Source organism: Mauremys reevesii, linkage group 6, assembly GCF_016161935.1.
Source record: "Mauremys reevesii isolate NIE-2019 linkage group 6, ASM1616193v1, whole genome shotgun sequence".
NCBI lineage: Eukaryota > Metazoa > Chordata > Testudines > Geoemydidae > Mauremys > Mauremys reevesii.
The window spans coordinates 120514064-120539344 of record NC_052628.1 but is presented as its reverse complement, the minus strand read 5'-3'; the positions used below and the strand labels follow the sequence as shown (position 1 = coordinate 120539344).

The following is a 25281-nucleotide window of genomic DNA, read 5'->3' as shown; positions in this document are numbered from 1 at the left end:
TGATTAGACTTGTTTTAGGCCTCAGAAAAAGCCTCGCCACTTCTAGAGTTATTGATCAAGACAGTTTTTCTCCATGCTCTGCTCATATGAAATTTCTGGTGTATTATAAGCTGCACAATTTTCTGAAGAACACACTTTAAATGTTTTGTACAACTCATTGTTTAATACACTCAAGTGTCCGGTACTGCACCACTGAAATTTATTGGCATTATGGTAGTTTTGTAGAATTCAGCCACATTTGTCCTTTAGTTTACTTTTAACATAGGTGATACTATATTAGTGCTTTAATGGTAGTGTATACTGCAAGCCCTACTACCCATTTTTGGTATGAGCTCTCATGGAAAGAGTATTAAGCATGCATATGCCCTGCTTTGAGCAGGGGGTTGAACTAGATGACCTCCTGAGGTCCCTTCCAACCCTGAGATTCTATGACCTCTGGGTCTTAAGAGCCTAAGAGGCATCCCAATAGCATTTGAGATATATAGTTAAACATTTCTCTAGTCTCCAACTTCACTTACTGGTGTCCAAAGAGGAAACAAAGAACCAGACAAGCTGCCAATATCAAGAGTTTGAGAGGACTGAAAATCAGACAAGCAACTCTGAGTATGTTGGTGGCAGGCTCTTCATTTGGACTCATAGGCAATACATAAACAGTCTGACCACTAATGAACTTTTGATACATTAGTTGGGGATAAGATTTAAAATGTACACTTCCCATGACATTTGATTTCTATAGTGCCCTAAAGCACTAGAAACCCTTCTGTAGCCTAGGGAATCATAGACTATTAGGGTTGGAAGGGACCTCAGGAGGTCATCTAGTCCAACCCGCTGCTCATAGCAGGACCAATCCCCAGATTTTTATCCCAGTTCCCTAAATGGCCCCCTCAAGGATTGAACTCACAACCCTGGGTTTAGCAGGCCAATACTCAAACCACTGAGCTATCCCTCCCCTCTTAGTTCATTAAGTTCAAGTCCAAAGACTCTTGATTCTGAACAATGACAGGTGACTAGAGTCTTAATTACCTCCATCACCACTCAAGGTGAAGCTCTCCCCTCAGGGATTCAAATAGCTTAGACAGAGATCAGATTTCACTGAGCTGTCATAAGCTACTTTCAGAAAGGGCCACTCATATCAAGGCTTTTACATCAAGATGCTGCATTTATACCAGCTTGAGGTTTTGGTCACTAGTGCTACCCTGACACTTTGCTGGCAAGAATGAATTTTGAGCAGGATCAGTAGGAGTCTGACTGCAGCTGCATCCCCTATATGACACTTCTGGATCAGCTGGAAGGGAAGCAGACTGCAGTGATTCTCATAGATAACCAACTGGCAATAAGTGGGGCTTTTGTAGATTTGGTGCAATACCACAAAGGCACCTGCCCTTTATTGTAGAGGCAGAATGGACACAATTCAGACAACTGAAGTTAGAAACGGTGATGTGGAGACATTATTGACTTTCCCAGTAAGAATCCATCTCCTTTAAATAAAGGAGATATCCTAGCAATCTTACCTTCAATTTCCTTGGGCCATCTCTTGTGGATCCTTTCCTTTTGCCTGGCGTAAGCATTGTGATCATTTTATCCAGGCCTCTTTCCAGACTTCCAAACATTTTGGCTCTTTTCTTCTTTTGGCCACTATCCGTGTGAACTTGATTAAGATCCATGTCTACTGAGCGACACCTGTCACATTAAGAGATTTAAAAAAAAAAAGTGGCCTTCCATTTTCTCAGTAGCTGGAAGTCAGTCATTTCAGATACATCGCTAAAGTATTACCAGACCCCAGCTCTGTATTTAGAAAGACAAGTGGAATACATTATAGCTAAACTGAGACTAAAAGGATGCTATGAGAATTACCATTCAATATTCATTTGGGATTTAAACAAAATTGTGTATAGAAAACAGCTGCCCTCTGGGGAAGTGGAATAAGGGTGAATTTGTAATTATGGAAAATAGGAAATGTCCAAGACTACTGAGGTGTGTAATTTTAAACTTTTCTGCATTTAATATTTTGTACTGTGTAGGAAAGGGGTTTAAGGAGTTTATTTTATTTTTAAACCAAGACAATGAAAGAGTAGGTGCTGTTGTAACAAGCCTCCCTAGTCTATACAAGGATTAAGGTAGTCCAGTTCTAAAATCAGCAATAGGTATGAATAACTAGATACTTACCGTCTTTCTGGGCTAATGACTGCTGCAGCCATTTCACTTGTACTTGCTGGACTTGTGGGTTTCTTAACTGGGGTGTCTTTAGTGCACTGACTTCTCTCTGTTGAAAGAGAGGAACCCAATCCAAATGGGAACATTTTTTCCAAAGAAAAGATTTTTGATCATGAAAATTCCTTGCTGCAGTCATTTTAAACCAATTCTTCCTAGTCCCCACCTTAACATCTCCGTAACATACACAATACCGTAAAATGTGTTTTTAAATAAGAATCATATGGCACCATTACCCTATTATATTCAAGATAGAGACTGAGTGAGGCATTTCTCCAGGGCACTAAGAATTGCTCAGACTTCGGGCAAGCAGTATAGTTTATTTGTTAGAATACAGGATGAGAGTTGGATAAAACTAGCTTCTGGTCCCAACTCTGCCAGTGACTCAATGTATAGCCTTTTGCAAGTCACCTCCTCCATTTCCCCATCTGTAAAATGGGCACAAATATTTAAAGTACCCACCGGCTGAGGATTACAGTTTGTAGACACCAAGACCAGACATCAGTTACTTAGATGCCAGTTTGTACACTCTCCCCCAGAGTCCCTTCCCCTGCCTCAAGAGGGCTTTTGCATTTTTCCATGGGGTTTGGTATTCTAGGACTGTCAGTTCTATCATTCAAGATTACCACTAATGTGCCTGGCATAGAGTCTAATCAGCATTTGTGGCGAGACAGCCATTTGTCTAGTTAAATTTCCTGTTTGATACTTTTCACAGCCAAAGTGTGCAAATTCAAGTGCTTTCAGTACAGTCTTGTACTTCAATTTCGTTTTGAAATCCAAGCTGTTAATGCTTCTGTTCCCTTATCCCCGCCCCATTATAGATAAAGCTAAATGTCAACTATAGTGTTGCCTTTAATCCTACGGAGACAGCTCTGCAAATTCAGCCCGGGCACCAAGGCTGAAGCCAGGTTTCCCTCCATCACACATTACTGCCAGTGATAAGTTATGCAGGCCAACTTTGACCCCATGGAAGGCAGTGGGTTGCATGACAGTTGCCTCCCTAAGATTTTGGTAAGAGTCCTATTCATTAGGCAACAGCAACCCAGCCAAGCCAACAGGAGCAAACGTTTCTCTAAGAAAACAGGGTTATTCTAAAATACAGGGTGATCTGCTGATTAAAGCAATATACGTCGCTTCTCTTCAAAGTAGAGCCACGCTATATGTAGCTCCAAATCCAATGCATTAGGGGGTAAGAAACATTTAAGTTCAATTCAACTCAGTGGATTCCCTTTGGTTGAATTGCATATCCCATTCCTTCAACAGGAGTATCTCTAGGTCATTTAAGAGTTGCACTCAGTCTACTCTTCCCATAGAGTTCTGCAGAGCACACATCCTGAAATGGAAATGCAGAGATGCATTCAAATAGTTCTTTAAATTAACCAGTAAATGAATAAGGGAATTAGAAATCAATTAAGTAAACCCTATTTGAATGTTTGAAATACGTTCCAGCTTGCTACAGAAATGGAGCCAGATACACAGCAGAAATCAGGAGACCTTACTTCAGAAGTTTAGATCCTGTGTGAAGGTGAATGCAGGTTTGGTTTAGCAGGAAAGAGGAACTGCCACAACCCTGCCCAGGTCCCGTTTTCCTTCAGGGATGAGAGACTGCATGGATTCTTACTTTCCTTTCCATTCTCAGTTTGGGGACAAGGGGAGGAGAGCAAGTCCCTTCCTAGAGCCAACAGCTGATCAGTTCCCTTCCCTCCCTGTGGTGGTCCTGATCACCAATATCCCTGCTGTGCCCAGCTGAGTGTCAGACTGGGCAGAAGTGAGTGACAGGGCTACTACAGGGGTCCAAGTTCTGCAGTTGGGTGGGTGCTCTGCTACCATTGCCATGTAACTGGGACAGATGCTGGACCCCCAGCTCTTGCTATGGGGCACTATAAGCTCAGACACAAAGTACTAGTAAACTTTAACCAGAAAAAGCCTGAACAGCTTCCATCCAGAAACTGCATTATGGCCACCTCTTCAGATTGTTCTGGACAGGGTGGAAAAAAATTAAATATTTAAAATTTAAAAATACAGCTGTTTAAAATTAAATTTGAATTTATGGCAACCTGTGATAAGGCCTAACCTTGCCATTATCAAAATCATTTAAATAAGTATATGGTGCATTAGTGAATCCTCAAAACTTTAATCGGGTAAAGGCTACTTTTTATACATACACAGAATTGTGGGAAACCATCTTTAACTTTTGAGGTCAAGCATTATAAATATGGCACAATGCCATGCACTGCATTAAGTATCTATATCAGCTTCAGTCTTTATAACTGAGTGTTAGTATTTCCTTTTTCTAAAATAGAAGTATTTTCAGTTTCTGCAGAAAAACTTTTGCCTTAACAACATTTTGGTTTCAGGTTAGCAGAATCACCCTGGTTCTTTTTCTAGGCCTCACGGCTACCATTTATGTTTCCACAGAAAGTACAGCCAAAAGTAAACCATATACAGATTAGTTACTATCCATCACTCTTGCCTTTAGAGTACAAATCAAGTCAGTATAAAATTAAGGTCTGAAATACTGTTAAAACAAGGATGTTCTGCTTGAGCACTGAGTCAAGATTCTTTGCCAACTGGAAATCCTTGAAAGCCTGTAGAGAGTGCTACAAGGTGTTTCTGAATTGGATTCCATTGCACAATATGGAGCAGCACATTCACCTGTTTTAAATACTTTGTTACACCTACTATAAAGGGAGTCTCATTTTTGATCTTTGCAAATAATTTGTACAGCATCAATGGGCAAAAATGCAAACGTTTCTAGTAGGTTGAAGAGGAAGGCAGGATGGCTGCAAGATCTATAATTTGTATGGATGTAATAGGAAACTGAAAGGGACCTCCTGGGTGAGAGGCCAGTTCCCGGTTCACAGGCAATCCCATCTTATAACTTAAGTTATAAAGCTACATCTTAACCCATGTTAGGTCGTTTGCTCCCATTACCCCATTGGAATGATCTGTAGACTAGTTGGGGTGGAAAGCTTTGGGAAGACTGCTTTGAAGAAAGCCCTAGGAGGAGTACAACTCCAGAAAGAACGGAGCTTTTAAATTGTTGACTAGTCTAGTGTATGAAATGTCTTCATTGCAATGTTTGGATTTCACATGCTGACATTTGCTAGTGCATAAGAATCTGAAAGGGAGACTAAATGAGAGGGAAAGGAAGGAAACTGATGTATTTTTGTAACCCAAAGGAGTTATTTGAAGCCCAGGCAGAGGACTTATTGGAAATACTCCTATCTCCATTAAAAACAAAGTTATCCTGAGGCAACAAAGAAGGGAAGGGAGATTGCATTTCACACACTATTATCTAAGCTGTGATGTGCCAGTCAGTTGTGAGCATACACAGTGGAAACTCTTCAGCTAATTGCTATAAGTGTCCAAGTATATTCAAAAAGTATGCACAATCCTGCAGTGACAAGAAGAGAAGGGACATGTACAGCAACTCATAATAAACTAACAGTAGCACTAAGATGCAGTACCTCTGTGTAGTGTGGTCTAACCTCTTACAGCAAGGGGAGTGGGCTGGTGAGTATTGTATAGTCTAAGATTACAAGATGGAATAAGCCATCCAGGAACTCTTGTAGGTATAAATTTTAGCTAGAGTAGAACATTTTCAGCTATCCAAACCCTAAGCATCACGCATACATAGCTAATGGAAGTCTAGAGTAAGACACACCTGTGGAAGGAAGTGCTTGATTTGGTGTGGTTTGCATCCTCTTCTCTTTCTGGCTCTTATTAAGAGGAGTCTTCGGTGCAGGAAGCACAAACGGCTCTTCATTCTTGATAGTAAATGCCAAGTCAGAATTCTCTTTGTTTTCACTTTTCTTTGATGCTGCTCTTCTTGCCACTGGAGATGGAGGTGGTGTAAATTCTACACTATCCAATGGTGTCTGATGCTTTGAATGCTACAAGAAATTTGATTAAGTAAGGGAGAGTGATGGTGAATTAACTCTGGACAAAAGTTAACTATTGCCAGTATACTGGCCATACACAGTATACATTACAAGGGTCAGGTCAACATAGCTTCACATGCAGCCCAGCGCTCCAGACTTCTTCCTCTGGGCCCACACATCTAAGTCACTACTTATTCTCTCCCTGAACAAAACAATTAAGCCCTTTCTACCCTGTGCCCTAATCCTCCTTAGTTCTTTCAGCTTCTCACGCTAGTCTCCTAATCCCAGATCACTTCTCTTCAACCCATCCACAAAGTAGTTAAGTCTATTTATGTTAAGTCTACTTACAACCACTGCAGTGGTTGATGTCCACACTATCCTCCTATTATCAGTGGTGTGTGTCCTCATTAGAGGCGCTTCCACTAACTTAAGGGGGGGGGGGAGCGGCTGAGACCATGGCTGCTCCCCCATCCAGTCTTTGGGCACATCCTCACTGCCAATAACATCAGCCTCACCATCCCCTTTGCATCCTTCCCCACTTCTACACACAAGGTGAGCATCAGGTCCCCTGCATCTCCTCATCCAAGTAAATGAGGACCCACAAGCTAGGAAAAAGGTTTACAGTTTATGGTAATAGCCATCTGACAACCAAAAGGCTCTTGGCTTTGTCTTAATTTGTAAGATCTTCTGACCAGGGACTATCTTATGCAGCACTAAGCATTGATACTTAAACATAAATGCAGTGTGCATTAAAAAAAAGTCTTTGAATTAAGAGCAACTGTTTTAGGAAATCATTGTAATTCTTCAAGCACCTGCTTTGTTTTGGGCGTATATAGAGCAAAGCCTGCAAATGGAGATTCCTCATAAAGCGCATCATCTGAAAATTCCATGGATCCAAACGCACAGGGGATTTCCCTACAGTCTTCCACATCTTCGTAGGTCAGATTCTTTTTAGACTGTTTAAAAAGAAAAAGGAGATTCCAATGAGACATTAAGTGAAAACTTTCATCAGGAAAGATCTTCATTACTTTTAGAGTTAGTTTTAATAGTTATAGTGTTGCTCTTTAGAGTTTCTAGTCATGGGCAGTATCTCACGGGAAGTTCTCATTCAGGTCACTTGTCATCTAAAAATCATGTTTGGAGGGCTAAGTCTGCAGTGAAAATTTTAATAAGCAACATCAGTAGATGTGACATTAATAGTGCTTTCAGTATAAACACAAGGAGCCTATGCATCAAGTGCAGAAAAATGCAATACCTGCCATTGATTTCTACATGCAAGCTCCTTAATTTGCTGCCACACTAGCTAACACTACAAGTGGTCCCATGAGGAGATGCAAAATATATACAAACCAAAAAGGAAATATAGTGAAGGAATATGGGAAACAGCTGGTTAAAGCCATATTATGTATGATACCTTGGAACAAAGAGTTATGAGAAGTCAACCATTTAAAGCTAAGTGCATCAGCAAAAACCTTCACTTTCTGATGGAAGTGAGACTGTTTCAACTGATGTCAAATCATACAGGATTTTCTGCCAATTGTATGTGCTCCTTCAAACTGCCAGGTCAGGAAGAGTTTGCTTCCATGTTTCTGTACGCTGCAGCCTTAGTTGTTGCCATTGGTGTAGTAATGTCATGGCCCGCATCTTTTAAAGAGTGCCTGCATTTGTTTTCTCCAGGGGACTTTCCTGCTAGGCTACCTTCGGTTTAGCTAGTGGCATAGGCTATGCTACTCAAGGCAGGTCTACGCTGATAGCGCGGACTATGCCAATGGGAGAGAGCTCTCCTGTTGGCATAATTACTCCACCTCCCTGAGCCTGGGAGCGGGTCTCCTGGTGACATATTGCTGTCTACACCAGTGCTTAGATTGGTTAACACGTTCTTATATTGCTGGGGGGGGCAGGCTTTTCCACACCCCTGAGCAACTTAAGTTATATTGAAGTAAGCACTAGTGTAGACCTGCCTTAGTTTTGCAGCAAGTCAGATGCTTACACTGCTTTTTGTAGTAAAGGGGCAGAAATAGCCCTCATGGTCTGAGATCAAATATTTAGGATCCATGATCAATTCTCCCTTCATTTGTTAGGGAGAAGTCAAATTCCAGTTTTACAAAGTGTGAACAACCTTTAGTGTCACATGGTAGTGTCAGGTTTAGTATCTAAACCTAAAAATAAAGTCAGTCAACCAAGAACTGCATTTTCTCCAACCCCCTGCTGAACTTGTTTAGCTCCAAGCTTTAGGGACCCTCCCCCCCACTGAAATACTGGTAAAAGTCTTGTAACAATCTACATATTTAATTTCTAATCCAGAGTGACTGGACAGGAGATGGTTTTCAATATATCCCTTTGTGGCTTGTAGAAACTCATTGGAAGACCTTGTTTTGTTATGTATCACTCAATGAAATGGCAAGCTAACTTTATTGCTATCAGTCCTCAGCTGGAAAGGATGCCATTATAAAAAGGAATCATGTTTTGTCTGGAGACAAATGGCTTTTGGCCAGTGGTCAAGGATATTGCCAAGATCAGATTTTTCATTACTGTTGAAAGCCAAAGTGTAGCTTTCTGGTATATGATCAGATGTGCCACAGATGATTACTATAAAGACCTTATCAGACACCTGTTAACAGCAGCCAAGAATTTAGTAGCCAGATTCTGTAATTGAAATTATGTTCCATTACTCCATAAATAGCTGAACAGGACCTGATGGACAAGGAAAAATTCACTCCATTACAGAAATGCTTCTATATGTCACTAAAAAACCACCACAACTATTTCCAGTTGGCAAATTTAAAAGCATTACTAGTAAAGAGCACTGTCATTCCAAGTATGATTTAGTTAAGTTTTCCAAAAGAATGACATGTTTACTTCAAGCTGCTTGTCATAACAGTTGATTATGTTCAAGCCACTGACACCAGACCAAAAAAACCCTCTAAATTAAGAAGTCCTGCCAGCTTATTTTCACAGACAGTAGGTCAGCTCCAGTCAGAGGCCTATCCTGAAATGGCTGATCACCAACAGATCTTCAGCTGGTATGTTGTAGAGCACTTATGGTGCAGAGGCACCGAGAAGTTAAGTGCATCGTACTAGGACTAACGGGCTGTGTTACAGAAAAGATATGTGAGGTATCTGGCTCATCTCTGATGGCTTGCTCTTATTGTTAATGGTGGTGTTTGGCCAAGTCTACTTTTAAATATCCCAAACAATGAGGCTTCCACAACTTATCCTGGCAAAAAAAAAGTCTCCAGGGTAATAGATGTGGTCAGGAAAGTTGCCTTCTGGAGTCAACCCACTCCCTTGCCTCATCCTAATGAATCTTACACTTGGAATTTGTACCTTTCAGTGACAAACTGTTATAGGTGGGCATAACCATGCAAAACACACTATACATATTTAACTCCATTATTCTTCATGACACCTGCTCTCAAGCCTGTTTGGAGCTGTCAATGCAGTTTTAATAAGGGATGCCCTGAACACAATATTTGAGGAACAGCTGCACCCAATTGTATAGAAAGACTGCCTCTTGCTTCGTGCTCTTGACACGATGCCTTTTCATGTGCACCCCAACAATCTGGAGATGTTTTCCTAATATAAAATTGACTATTAGAATAGATGCATGTTTTACCCTGGAGTTTATATGTCTACTATAATCACCATTCCTGTCTCAAGCTGGGAATTTAGTGATTTTTAATCTACAGTAAGTTAAAACGTGACTGATCTGGTCACGGGTATGGTATGTACATGCACATAGGGTTAGCAATTTAGAGTTGGGCATTACAGAACAGGCCCAGAGACTTTAAGCAGAGCACAAGACTGGGATGGTCTTTTAGAGGAGTTTTTAAAATATATGAAATAAGTAACTGTAGGACTGACTGCTCAGGAAGAGTTCATGTGAATTGAGTTTCAGAAGTGCAGGTTTAACCTTTAAGGAGTCAAGTACACAACTCTTTGGAATCTGCAGTTTCAAATGGCAGTAACAAGTGATCAGGAAGAAGTTAAAATACACTTTGTTTGGTGGACACAGAAGTTAGACACAAGATCGACCAATAGGTCATAGGATTTTAAAAGTTGCAAATTTCATGATTTCAGCTATTTAAAGCTGAAATTTCACAGGTGTTGTAATTGTAGGAGACCTGACCCAAAAAAGGAGCTTGGGGGGCAGGGGAGAGAAATCGCAAGGTTATTGTAGGGAGGGTTGCGGCACTGCTATCTTTACTTCTGCAAAGCTGCTGGCCGCGGTGTTGCCTTCAGAGCTGGAGCACAGTGGCTGCTGGCCAGGAACCCTGCTCTGAAGAGCCACTGCCAGCAGCAGCACAGAAGTAAGGATGGCATGGTATGCTTTTGCCACCCTTACTTCTGCGCCGCTGTGTGCAGAGCTGGGCCCTCAGTCAGCAGTCACCACTCTCCAGCTGCTGAGCTCTAAAGGCAGCAGTGCAGAAGAAAGGATGTCATGGTATGGCATTGCCACCCTTTGCTTCTGTGCTGCTTCTGGGAGGGTGCCACCTTCTGAGCTGGGTGGCCAGAGAACAGTGGCTGTTGGCCAGGTGCCTAGCTCTGAAGTAAGAGGGGTCATGGTATTGCCATCCTAAAATAACCTGGTGACCCTCTGCAACTGCCTTTTGGGTCAAGACCCCCAATTTGAGAAAGGCTGGTTTCCCCTGTGAAATCCACATAGTATAGGGTAAAAGCATGCAAGAGACCAGATTTCATGGTCAGTGATGCACTTTTCATGGTCGTGAATTTGGTATGGCCCTAAGTTATCAGAATACAAGTTGTCAGACTCCAAGTTAAAAGCCTTCTATCACCCTTTATACAAGGTCCTGGACAGCTACCTGAAGATGAAGTCTGTCAGATCAATAGAGAATCAATCTAAGTTAAAATAGTCACTCAAACTCCATGCCAACTTTAGACGTTTAAATCTAAGGACCATTTGTAACAGTTTATTTCAACGACTGAAATAGACCATAGCGAGGTGGTTTCTTGAGACATGAAGGGCTTCACTAATTAGCACTGCATACTTTGAATGGCTCTCAGATACAGAAAGGCACCAGTCCAATCTGTGGGTGGGTGCAACTGCCCACTCGCTCATGGCATTCCCCATAGGGCTGTATTACACCAGTGCTCAAACACTGAACTGGTGCCCTCTGTTTTTAGGTCAGGAAGAAGTTACGTTTATAAATCTGTAACAATGTACCAAGAGAAACTTAGGCAGAAACTGCCTGAAACTGCTGTTCTTTATAAAGCTGGGAAGTGACTAAATAAGAGTTTTCAGTGACAGCCTTAGCTTATTTCAATTGACAAAAATGCAGTTGAAAGTATGTCCTCATTATATATGTTTCATGTTATGAGACCAGAGCAATTTAGATTTTTATACAGTCCTTTTAATGGCATCTTATTTTTGAAGGCAGTGCAAAAGCAAACTGCATTAACATGGTACATGAGGCCTACAACTTACCTTCAGTTCTCCGGATGGTGTGATGCTAGTGTATTCTACTGCTAGAGAGGGAAGCCATAGCCGGACAGGCTTACCATGAGCCTTCTTGGATTGAAGCAAGAGGTATGTTGCTGATATTTGATCATATTTCCACTAAAACCAAGAGGAATGTGTCAAAATGCTGCTATTTCAGAGTCATGTTAAACACTGCTTTAAGTTACACTTTTAGCACCCATTCTCTTGCAAGAAGGACAATCTACTTCTTATGGACTCTTCAGGTCTGTATGATCACCCCACTAATTCCATAGGCTGCAATGGAGTTGCACTGGTGTAGAGATCAGAATCAGGTTGTGCTTGTTATTATTCTGCCTCCTTCCTGCAAGCAAGTTGGAAATGTGGTCTAGAGATTATAGCAGAGGCTAGAGACAGAGCGAAACCCCTGCCCAATTGAAATCAATGGCAAGATTTCCAGTGAATTCAATGGGCCAAGGTTTCAGCCAGAACACCTTGGTTCTTTTCCAGTTGTCACTGAATCAGTGTAGGACCTCAGGCAAATTGAGTTGTGTCAGTTTTCCCATCTGGAAGATAGGTATGTCCTTGCCAACCTCCCAGGATGGGGTGTGAGATTAGGCTTACTTTAGGTTCATTAAGTATAGATATGCTAGCCAGCAGTTCTCATTCCCCCAGATGTGTGTCATACTAGCCGCACACTATGCACAATTTCCAATCAGGAAGTTACTTTCTACTGTAAGTACTGCCTGGAGAACTGGAATCCCCTCTGAAAGAGCTATTTCAGCATACCATTAGATGCAGTAACATTAAGTATGAATTGGGGTTCTCAAGTTTGCCAAGTAGCTAAATTAGTTATTTTCACTATTCAATAGCTTAGCATATAGTATTTACTGTCTAGTCTAACACTTCATTAAATCTTACATCAAAACTAGGAGTATCGGAACAATTATACATATGTGGAATTCAGCTAGAAAACTTCCAACAAAAATGCACATTAGCCATGAACACAATCTACATTGTCATGTTGCTTGTGCTACTGAATGGAATAGCTACATCACTTTTTCCATCTTATTTGCAAACACCAAGACATTGCTTCTCTGCCTATTCAGCATCACATTTGAGAATTCTCCTGTTTAGATAGTATTCTGAAGTTGTTCTCCATGAAATTATTGAATTGTTTTTAAAACAATCATCCCAACACATGGAGTCACAGCTAGTGAAGAACCACCAAAAAAGTTTCCCTTGATCTTCAAGGGATTCCGAATAGGACACTAGGATCCTGGTTAAAACTTTGATGTCAGGGATTGATTGATACATGAGGGGAAGAGGGGGAAAATAAATAAAATCCACAAAATGTAGTGTCAGAACTACAGCTGAGCTTGCAATTAAAATAGTAATACTCTAAAAAAACGGTCTTGTGTAGCCGACAGAGCTAGCTTTAGCACAGGGTTCTCAACATTGGGGGCGGTGTGTGTGGGAGAGAGGCGGTCACGAGCTGTCAGCCTCCACCCTAAACCCAGCTTTTCCTCCAGCATTTAGAATGGTGTTATATATTAAAAGTGGTTTTAATTTATAAGGGGGGGGGAGAAAAAGAGAGGAGTCACACTCAGAGGCTTGCTATGTGAAAGGAGTCACCAGTACACAAGTTTGAGAACCACTGCTTTGACATTTATTTTATTTAGCAGTAACTCAAGGAACCTACAGGCCTGTATCCTGTAAGACACTGGCTTCGGCAGTTAGCATAAGACTTGAGGCCTATGAACTTTGGCATCAATAAACGTCTCAATGCTCACCCCCAAGTTTTGGGGAACTGGGAATAGAGCATTTAAGGGGGAAGTTGGTACATAGCGCCAGGCAACTACAGGAGAATGAGCTAAACACCAGCATTTGGATATTTTAGGATAGAAACATCTCCACACCACAAGAGTGCCATTGCAACAAGGTGACATAAGGTAATAAATTGGAATAATTATATATTAATCTATAGGAAAGGGCACCCCAATATTAGTATGGTGAGGAAATACTAATAAAGAAGATGGGAGAAACCCCTACTGAATATGCATTAGGCATAGTGGCACGAGCGTAACATAACATAAAAGTTGTATCCTAGCCTGTGTGTAGAGGAGGAAGAGAAGAGACAGACACCGGCCCTGGGGAGGTGCCAGGAGCATGGCCACTGGTGAGGAGGAAGACAATGTCTAACATTTCAGGTTGTTCTGCAAGGGATTTTCAGAGATAATATAGAATGTACATCTATCTACCTTGCTGGGTTAGAGTGTTTGTGACTTTGCTAAATGTATTAAAATACAGAAGAGTTCCTAAAGAGAGAGTGTGTTTCAACCATGCACACCAGGGTTCCCAACTCAACAGCAATTTTAATAATCGGCCTGATCTTGGGACAAGATAATTGGGAATTCTTAAGTAATCAATACTCAGTCCATAGATCAGACTGCAATGGACAGCTTTAAGTTTCATACTTGAACCAATGAGTATTGGAGTCAGTTAATACGTCAAGGTTTAAAAGTTAATCAGGTTGCAGGTTACTTACCTCTGAAATTAACTGAGTCATACTTTGCCTGCTGCATTTATGGAACACTGAAAGTTCTATTATGCAGTCATCATCAAGATGCCCAAGCTGCAAGAACAAGTTGGTAATGTGAAAGCTTCAGACTTTGTGAAATCTTTTAGATCACCATTTGAATGAGATGTTCCCATGAAGCCAGATGGCTCTTGGCTCGACAGCCCAACATCTGCAGACAGGACTATTGTGATCATCTGGCCTGACATCCTGTCTAACAGGACTTCCCCAAAATAATTCCTAGAGCAGATCTTTTAGAAAAGCCTCCAATCCTTGATTTAAAAAATTACCAATGATAGAAAATTCACCATGACCCTTGGTAAATAACCGACACTGCTAGAGAGATGTGATTTTGTTGGAGATAAAGCAGTGCACTTCAATGCCTCCCCTAATTAAAAAGGAACAAACAAAACTATTAAAATGCGTGCAGCTGTACAATGTTGCAGTTATGAGTTAGAACTGATATTGCATGTACAGTAAAGAAGCTCTTTGCATAGAGAAACAATGACACCCAATGGCCAAATGTGGGTACTGGCTATACATACCTGAATATTTTCCCTCCTGTTTATCACCTACACCTAATCTTTGCTAGATTTTCATTTTTGTGCTGGCTTAACTTCTCTGGCTAGTGCAGTGTTTGATGAAGGGGATAGAGAGTTTTCAATAAAATCTTAAGTGAGGTTTTATCCCAAACAAGAGACTACAGGAAACAAACAAAATTGCGTAACATTACGCAAGTCACTCCATACCCTAGGTCTGAACTGTTCTGCAGAACCCAAGTGCCTGATTTAAAAAAAAAAAAAAAAAATCTATACCTTACTACATAAAACTATCCATTTGCATCACAAGTGCTCAGAGTCTAACTCGCCAGTTAGATGTGAAAATACCCACCAGGTCCTTTTTTGGAGTGGTTTTTTTTTTTTTTTTCTTTTTAAACAAACTAGATTGCAAATTCTGCAGCTAGCATATGAGGTCTTTCCCCTTCATAGGGGTTAAGCAATTTACATGGAGTCATTTTGGATATGCATTCTGACAGGAAGAGAACCTTGAAGAATTCAAGGTTAGCTACTTGCTGAACTAAGTAACTAGTCATCTTTAGGTCTGCCCCTCAGAAGTCTTTGCGTTGTCACCATATGCCATCCATTAAGGCACAAATTCAGGAAGAAGTTATGCTCCAGTCACTACGTGATAGTAATCTTCTAGTTAGTGTACTCACTGGGTATTTGCTTTGCCACTGAACAGCATAGGAGTAATCCTGCATGAGCCATGGATGATTCAAGAGATGTTTAACTGTAATCCGCTTCTTTGGATCCACCTAATGGGCAGTGAGAATCTAGTCAGTCAATGTTCGAGTAAAAATTGGCAAGATACTTTAGATTCAATTTCTTTCCCCAAAAAGGTAAGTCAGGCCACAAAGGCCAGTTAAGGAAACCTACATTAACAGTAGCTGAAAGGATGATTGACACTGTCACCATGGTTAACAGTAGCCCAGCTAATTTGTGTTTTACAAATCTAGCTTGCTATAATAGCACACTTGGGCAGCAAGTTTATACAGCAAGGTTACAGTCTCCTGAACAGAAGTTAGATGCTGGAAGACAACTTTGAGGTTAGCAACATGACAGCTGCACCATGGTATGGAAAGTGCTTTGAGCGATGTTCTATGAACACAGCCCATTCTGCAGAGGGACCAGTTATATTTTATTGAAAAATTTCTGAACTAAAAGGCTGTATTTTAGGCTTTTTTTGGTGGGGGGGGGGTGTCAATATTTCAGTGCTATTTTGAGCAGCGAAACAGTACTGTAAAGTGTGGTCTGATAGAGCCAATTGCTTTACCTGCAGCATCTGGTGTAGAAGCAGTATACTGCTAGCAGAAAGCCATTTTGGAACCTCATATTTTCCTCTCTGTATTTTAAAGAAAAAAAAAGTTGTTTTAGAGTGAACTTTGGCCAACTACTGCAAGTAACTTCATTAAATTGCTTGGATGCCTTACTGGACAAATGTGACGAGATTTTAGGTTAAAATAGATTCATGCTAGGTTAGTCCCGCGGAGAGAAGGCTGAACTTGAACTGCTATTGCAGGAACACAACTAAATGAGATTGTAGATAAACAAATTAGATAAAAGAGTAACTCAACTATCAGCTTTGACACATTCGCTTCCCCAGCCTTTATCCATTCTGTTTTGTTGTGCCATTCAGTCTTAAGAGTGCCAGCGCTTAGACCAGGAACTGTGGTTCTACAGCACCTAGCACAATGAGACACCAAGCATAGAATCAGAAATGTAGGCCTGGAAAAGTCCTTGAGATATCAAGTCTAGTCCCCTGCCCCGAGTCTGGGCCAAGTAAACCTAGACCATCCCTCACAAGGGTTTGTCCAACCTGTTTTTGAATCATCATTGGAGGTTTTTAAGAACTTCCCTTGCAAGCCTGTTCCAGAGCTTAACTACCCTGAGAGCCAGAAAGTCCCTCCCCAATATCTAACTTAAATCTCCTTTGCTGCAGATTAAGCCCATTACTACTTATCCTACCATCAGTAGGCATAGAAAACAATTGATCACAATCATTATAACAGCCCCTAATGCAAATCTTCATATATCAGGTCTGCACCCCCAAGTCTCAAGACTAAATATGCCCAGTTTAGCCTTTCCTCATAGAAGGTTTAGAAAACCTGGACTTTTTTGCTGCTCTCCTCTGAACTATCCAATATGCCGAACATCCTTCCTAAAAGAGTGGTGCCCTGAATTGGACACCATATCTCGGCTGAGGCCTCACTAGTGTCTAATAGGGCAGGAGAATTCTCTCCTATGCCTTGCATTCAACATTCCTGTTAATACACCCCAGAAGGATATTGGCCTTTTTTTGCCATTGCCTCTATATGGTTGACTCATTCAATTATTGATCCACTAGAACTCCCAGATCCTTCTTAGCAGTCCCACCATCTAGCCAGTTATTCCCATTTTATAGTTGGGCATTTGATTTTTCCTTCGCAAGTGTAGTACTTGCACTTGTCTTTCATTAGGCTCTGGGTGCTACTGTAATTTGTACTTAAATAGTATGAAGGTTTAAATCAACTGCTAGACAAAGTATTATAATTCAACTGGCTCCAATGTATTCTGTGCTTTTACAGTAGGAGTGGTTTGTTGCACCAAAAGGTAAGCAGCCTTGCGTTTAGCTGCTTTCCATTTATTTATATTTCTAATGCTGGACAGGAGCCAGAGAGGTTGGCACTAACTAGAAAAACTACAAAGGGTTTAACCCCCCCCCCCACACACACACACACACACACCCACACAAAACCCTAGAGTGTGTGGGGTTTTAACCCAATGATTCATTGTTCATGTAGCATGTCTGACTAGTAGTTCAACATAATAATTGCTTCCAAATTTTAGAAAAGGTAAACAGTAGCTATGAAAGTCAAACTGAAATTGCTACAAAGACATCACATACACTAAAATGAAAGCAACAAGAAGTCAGTAAAGAGTCATTGTGAAATATGATTTAACTACCAAACTGGAATGAAATGCACTAAGTATTGTGAGTTCTATTTCTGCAGACAACTATTTTAATTACAGTCAAATCTGGGTAATATAGTTAGATACATTTCTTTAACCCCAGTGATTTCACATTAGAAGTCTAAACTCTAGTTGATTTTGGTTTTAGTCAGGACTAATGAGTTTAGAAATATTACTGTTTGATAGCTGTTATAAAGCAATTCAACACTAGAAATAATCTAAGGTGAAACCCATATACAAGTTTTATGTATTCCAAGGAGTGCAGTTATTTATTGAGGTTCGGCTCTGAACTCAGCTCTGGCATATGAACATAGATGAAGTAAAAAAGATTAACACTCAATCAGTAGTCATGCTAGAAATGACAGTTGTGCATTTGTTGGCTATCTTTACAAAAATGCTTAATATAATCAGAGGGAAGTGTGCCTCTTAATGAGGAGCTGTCAATTTTTTATTTGATGTTCAATCAAAGCAGGAAGCATTTAGTCAAGTGTTATTCCCAAGCGAGGAACTGTAGAGCATTCTAGGCAAAGAAACATGCTGCATGCAAGTGATAGGACACCCTAATTAGATTCAACCAGCAAACTGTACTATACTGTGACGCGGAACAATAGTTCTGAGCTGAGATTACAGTAAATTTCAAAATCTATAATGTGTGAAATTAAATTCCACAACAATGCATAGAAGTCCTAATTTAAACCAATTTTCCAACTTGCAAATCAAAAATTGAAACTGGAATTCAGAGTGATAGAAACAAGTCTATGTTGGTAAATCTTTTAATTAGGAAGGTTGTATCTTGTTTCTTGCCCTCAAACATAAGTTTTTAAAGCATGTTCATCTGAATGCATTTAGACAAGTTTAGGTGGGTCAGTGTTCCATGAATTCAGATCAACTCTAGCTCCAGAGCATATGGCACAAAGATTCATCTCCAAGACTTGTGTTAAGCCCTTTGTATGGGTTACAGCCTAGCCATTTATAAGTTTTCTAATCTCTAATTCAAACTATTTAAAGCATTTACATACACACACTCGGGCCATACCAGAACATGTACCCTCAACAGAAAGTGGGAAAGTGAGTACTGGTTTTTAAATATGTTGGAGAGAGTACATTAAGTTGTTTGCCAGAGCCTCTAGGTGCAAGAATATTTATCTACTAAACCCCCCATACCAAGTATTGCCTGCATTAGCACTCCCAACTAAAATTCCTCAGTTTAATAATATTAGGGCTCTGTGCCGGTCACGGATTCTGTGATTTTCCATGCCAAAAAAAGGGACCTTCTGGGATGTTTCCAGCCAAATTCCTGCATCTAAGCAGGATGTTTAATTGATAAATTAAGCAGGAGCATGTAGGGAGAGAGCACATACTAGTAGCACTTCCTGACTTGCCTATTTGCTCCGCTCTACCTGGTACAGAAGTTTAGTCTAGCTGGTTCATGGTTTCCTTCTCACCCCTCTCCATTTTGAGGAGCAAAGTGCAATAGCAATAGGTTGGTACCACATCCTCATGCTACAGCTCAGAAGTAATTGCTATATTGGCTTTTGGAGGAGCAGAGGGAAAGGATCATATAGTGATATCTGCTTGTCAAGGTGATTTATATACATTTGTACATGAGTGGTTCAAGTACAGGATGAGGCGCAATAGTGCAGCCCACCAGTCAGGTGGTGCTAAGTATGCTTCTTCCTAAATGCTGCTTGCAATCAGTATGAGAGCCAGTCAGTCTGTGGTATCACAGGGGTCAGGGCAGGTGGAAGTGAACAAATATACAAGAGTAGAGAGGAGACAAGGGGAAGTTGTTTGCTGCATCATCTTTTGGGTCAGTGCAATGAAACAGTGCCTCAGGCAGCATTGAATCACGGAGAGCAGGTTGGGGTACTGCTCTCATTTGACAATCCCTTCACTCTTGCTAATTCATCCCACTACACAAGTTAGTTCTTTAAAAAAAAAAAAAAAAATCTTGGAGGGACAAGATCCAAAACCAAAAATGCTACATGCATCCGATGAAGTGGGTATTCACCCACGAAAGCTCATGCTCCAAAACGTCTGTTAGTCTATAAGGTGCCACAGGATTCTTTGCTGCTAAATAACTGGTGTGACAGCAGCACTGCTGAGAAGGATCTGGGAGTGGTGGAGGATCACAGCCTCAACATGGAGTTAGCAATGTCATCCTGTTGCAAAAAAATCAAATGCAATTTTATGTTGCATTAATAGAGGCATAGCATGCAAGTCACGGGAGGTGACAGTACTGCTCTGCACAGAGCTGGTTAGGCCTTAGCTGGAATACTGGGTCCAATTTTGGGCCTCAGTGTATAGAAATGAGACAGAAACTGAAAAGAATCCAGAGGTGAGCAACAAAGATGATCCAAGATATGGAAAGCAAACCATATGAACAAAGGCCAAAAGGAACTGGGCATATTTAGTTTGAAAAAAGGAGATTAAGGGGGAACATAATCGTGATCTTCACATACTTGAAAGGCTGCCATAAAAAAGGTGGAGAAAGTTGTTCTTTTGCCATAGAGGGCAGGACAAGAGGCAGTGTGTTTAAACTACAGCATAGCAGGTTTAGATTAAAACTCCAGAAAAAAAACCTTCCTAACTGTAAGAACAGGAGGACAATGGAACAGAGGCCTAGAGAGGTTGTAGAAGCTTCTTCACTGGAGGTTTTGCAAAGGAGGCGGGATAGTTTAGATCCAACAAATCCTGCATCTTGGCAGGGGGTTAGACTAGATGTCCCTTGCAGTCCCTTCTAACCCTATGATTCAAAGTTTCAGTGGTAACTCCTTGGAAAACCATTTCATGCCATATCTGCAGTATTTGCACACAGCTTTCTTGCCCCTCCTGATCCTCCAACTCTCCTAGTTTCCTCTTTTCTATTTCTGAGGCAGTGCTGCTCCTAGATTCTAAAACAAAAAGTTGTCACTGGTGATTCACGAGAACTACATTTCCTGTCATCCAAAACTCCAACTTAAAATAGGGGCTGAAAACCTTGCATCAGTGCTAAAAGAAAATCTGTCACAGATAAAGACACACACATTCTTTCAGAGTTCAAAAAAAATGCTTTATGCTCAAACATTAAGGATGAAAAACTCCAACAGACCAAACATGACACACAGACTAAACTGATCTCTGAAAAAAAACAACAACAGATCAATACACACAAACCAAAAGAAACAACACAAATCTCAAAAGACAAACTAAACCACAAACTGAACTAACATACAGCAAACAGAAAACTCTACCACAAACTAAAACTCAAAAAAAAGAGATGTACAAAAAAAAAAAAATGCATTTAAAAAAAAAAAAAAAAAACTTTAAAAAAAAACTCAAAGAAAAACAAAAAAAAACTGTCACTACACAAAAACAACACAAACTAACAACACCAAAAAACATCTAAAGCTTCAAAGCTTACACAAACAAAAAAAGACCCATCTCCCAGCCTCTGCACTCTCCTCCACATCAGATCCAAACTCTCACTCAGCAGACCTATTCCACCTATGAATCTACTTTTTTAAGCTCTTCTCCCCTCTGACCTAAGATCCACTCACTCTCTGAGAAGAATCCAACACAGATCTGAACCTCCTCCACACCTACCACATAATCCTTCCCCACCACTCTAACACACAGATGAAAGAACAACAGACTCTGAATAAATCCTAAACGGAACTTCCCAATAGACTAGTACACTTCTAAAACAACAGTGCACTCAACATGCCATTGAGGGAGCAACTAAAACTTCAATCACAAGAAAGCAACAAGAACATGCCCAACAACATAGCTGGCCACACAAACAATGCCATCAACAGCCTCAAACACAACTCTGACATCATACAGCAACAACATGACAAAGGATGTGCTGTCAGTCATATACACAAACTCCAATATGAAACAGCTCTGCCCAACAACTCTCATACTCTGATTACACAAAAGCCATTACCCTCTGACTCCACTGATCCCCAAAAAAACTACACACACATGCTAAAAAACTCCTCAAAAACACCATGCCAAGATCTACAGCCACACCCACCTGGAATACACTCTACCCAGGATATGTACACCAAGATGCCCAAAACACCAGGATTGCTTGCCCCCTCAGGCTTCCAGATCCTCTTTAACAGCAAATCCTCCCAGCTAGCTGTCTACTCTCTCAGGACCTGCTCTGGCTCCAGCAACTCTCCAATGATCCAGACATGACCTTCCAGAAAACACCATTCCTCCCATGATCTTCCAGAAAACACACACACCTGGCCACTATGGATTAGCCCCACTACACTAACAACACACCACTGGCCAAGATGGATGTGGAAACCCTAACCTGGAACTCACGATAACATATCCCACAACATTTGGGGACAATATTGGGCATCATCACTTCTCAAAGCCACATTTGGCTGTATTTATATATTCAATCAGTGCCACAGTCTGCTATCTATATGGACTTATAACCACATTATGCCAACATCTTTATCCTAACCTTAGACTAGCATACTGGCACTTCACTCACCACTTACTCATACTCACACTCATCATCAAGAAAACTCTGGAGAATTCCCATCAACATTTTAACAATTTCCACACCACACTCCTCCCTCTACAATCCCCCACCACCATCCATCCCCCACACTGACACTACTGTGCTAATAAACGATGGTCACATAAATACCACCCTATACATAAACCCACACACACTATCACACCCACTTACCTCCTAGCTCCACCATCCCACACACACCATACTTCACACCACCATCTCTAGTCTCTCTCTAAGACGTATTTGATACAATCCCAACTCCAGATATAAACACCCTACCTCTACACTATCTCTATCGATCCAAGCACTCCCACTCTCTAACCTGAAAAAAAAAAGAAAACACTGTGAGAGAAGAAGAAAGCAGAGCCACCAGCACCACCTACAGCCTAAAAAGAAAAAGAAAGAACACCACTAGCCATCACCTACAACATCAGCCCAACCTAAAACCTCACCCATCAAAGATTTACAACCTATCCTTACAATGATCCCTCACTCTGATCCTCACTCAGACATCAGACAGATGGAGAATGGCAGCCTCTAGACAACCAAGCAACAGCAACCCACACCTAAGCAAAACCGCCACACAATATAAAATAATAACCAAAAACCTATCCTTGCAAACCACAAAGCCCAATGCCAGGCCTGTCCTATCCCCACATGATGACACCACAGGACCTCACATCACACACATCCACACATCATCACCCTGCACACCTGCACATCTACCAACGTGATATATGCCATCATGTGCATGCAATGCCAATGCCCATCTGCCATGGCCAAATTGGCCTCTCTCCAAGAAAAAACGCAAATAAAAAAAAAACAACATCATCAATCAAATCACAACAAAAAAAACCAGTGGGAACCTTCTTCAACCCACCTAACCACTCAGTGACAGACTTGAAGGGCAAAATTAAAAAAAAAAAACAAAAAAAAAAGAGACAAAGAAAGAACTTGAATGAATGCAAAAGAGATAACTAAACTAGATATAATTAAATAACTAAAAAATGGTTGGGATGGGTTGTCATACATTGATATTATTCTATTTCCTGTGTTAAGTTCCCTCTCACCACTCCATCTTAATTATTTATCATCAAAATTTTTTTTTTTTCCTCCTGCATAGCTCATCTCAAATTGATTAGACTCTGCCTGTTGGTTGGCATTTCCACCTTTTTTTTTTCTTCTCTGTATGTATAAATATCTCCTGTCTGTGTGTTCCATTCTATGCATCCGAAGAAGTGAGCTTTAGCTCACGAAAGCTCATGCTACAATAAATTTGTTAGTCTTTAAGGTGCCACAAGTACTCCTGTTTTTTTTTACTTCTGTACTGTAGATTTGATTTCTACAATCACTTGATCCAAAGGTCCTCCCCAACCCAGGGTTGATTTCTGCCCTGTCATTACAAGCTAAACCTAGTTTTGTTTCTGTGGGTATTTTAAAGAATTTATATTAAATCCTTTTGTATCTGCATTTGCTTCACACTGATCCCTTATCACAAACCTGATATATGAACCATTAGCTCTATTTTACAAGGGTCCTCTTCCCTAGGCGGTATAATAAATTGAGGTCTTTTTAATCCTTTATTTCAGATTAAGCAAGAAACAGAAGTGTAACAGCCTAGATTATTTCACTACATGCATTTTAGAACTACTTTCATACTGATGTACCCATTTTGGATTTGAGAAAAATTTACTTGTGTATCAGTTTCTCTAAGTTAGTGCACCTTCTGTAAACAGTACAAAAGCAAAGACCAAGAAACTATTAAACCAGTGACAATAGCAATACATTCAATCACTAGAGACCAATAGTCCAAGATGCACGACACCTTACCTATTTGCTGTGCAAAGAGTCTTCACTTATGCTTGATAGTTTGGATTTCCTAAACCACTACGTACCATTATCTTCCTGTAGAGCGCCATGACATGCTCATCATCAAACGGGAGAAAGCCACACAGCAGAGCATACAAGAGAACCCCCATGCTCCATATATCTGCCTAAAAGAAACAAACCAACACTATGAAGGGTCAAGTAAAAGCGAGCAGAGGTTAAAAGATCTGGCAGCTCAATACTTTCCCAGGATGTGTACAACTGCTTAATGAGAAACAATATTCTGCCCATTCTCAATACAGGGGCCACACATCACTGAAGTAACTTTATGTTCATATGTCAAAGGTTATTGGAGCTAAAGGATGTTCTCCAAAGAAGTGCACACTCAGAAGTGGCAAGTTTACCTTTCCCTGACTCAACTTTGGAATAATTGCTATTCAGAGCACTGCTAAAGCCACATCCTCTCCCCAAATCTTCAAGTGCAGCCAGACTTGTTTGATTTCTACAGGGAAGAGAAATTGCTACATAGAGAGTCTTGACATGGAAAGTTTTAGCGCTGCACCTGAGACCTGGTAACAAAAACCACCCTGTTCCTACCTGCTAATATTAACTCTGATCATGAAGAGCAGCTCAGGGGGCTGTTTATTTGTCAAGGCAGTTGCTGCAAGTTCAGCCACTTCCATTTTCTAAGTGAATTTAGTGCTATAGTAGGTGCCAATTGCCATATATTTGCACAAGTAGAGTGTAAATAGGGTTGGCAGAATTTGGTTGATTTTGTATGTAATTTCAATGAATAGATTTTCCAATTTTTATATTACAATCGCAGAAAATTCAGAGGGGATAGGTTTGGGGTTAGGCAGCATTGACACCAGAGCTGCATGGGACTCCCTGCACAGGTGAGGGTCCCAAGACACCCAGGAACAAGGTGTGGGGGAAGGCTGCAGTCCTGGCCCAGTGGAGCCCAGACACCTGCCAGGGTTGCAAGGCGGAGAATGAGCCAGTAGTCATGGGGAGACCATCCTGCTGCTGAATAGCTCTTACCTGGGGATGGTCCCAGCACTTCTGGCTGGTGAGTGAGTGGGGTCATGACAGTGGAGCTGCAGAAGGACTGTGCTCCATGACACTGGAACTCTGCAGATTCAACATGTAGGAAAAGCTGCAGTCCTGGCAGTGCAGAGAACCCCAGCCAGAAGAACAAAGGAGAGGAGCAAGACGATAAGCCCCTGACCATGGAGGCCACTTTGCTGCTGAATGGCTCTGTCCCAGGCAGGAGAGCCAGTCAGCAGTGACACAGCCTCCCCAGCAGTTAGTCT

The 25281-nt window shown here is 41.0% G+C and overlaps 1 protein-coding gene across 8 annotated transcripts in view; it reads right to left on the bottom strand.

Moving 5' to 3' along the window:
• Window positions 1-25281, bottom strand: part of MELK (maternal embryonic leucine zipper kinase) — a 37655-nt gene that overhangs the window by 4734 nt on the left and 7640 nt on the right. For 5 of the 8 annotated variants that reach the window (XM_039545280.1, XM_039545281.1, XM_039545282.1 and 2 more), the window contains 9 exons: window positions 24037-24135; window positions 15944-16012; window positions 15327-15425; window positions 14081-14167; window positions 11542-11673; window positions 6908-7051; window positions 5879-6107; window positions 2167-2263; window positions 1512-1680 (listed from right to left, as the gene is read on the bottom strand). In XM_039545280.1, the coding sequence (XP_039401214.1) occupies window positions 1512-1680; window positions 2167-2263; window positions 5879-6107; window positions 6908-7051; window positions 11542-11673; window positions 14081-14167; window positions 15327-15425; window positions 15944-16012; window positions 24037-24135 (1125 nt within the window). The remainder of the gene's footprint in view (window positions 1-1511; window positions 1681-2166; window positions 2264-5878; window positions 6108-6907; window positions 7052-11541; window positions 11674-14080; window positions 14168-15326; window positions 15426-15943; window positions 16013-24036; window positions 24136-25281) is intronic. The other 3 variants (XM_039545279.1, XM_039545283.1, XM_039545284.1) reach the window with 3 other exon arrangements.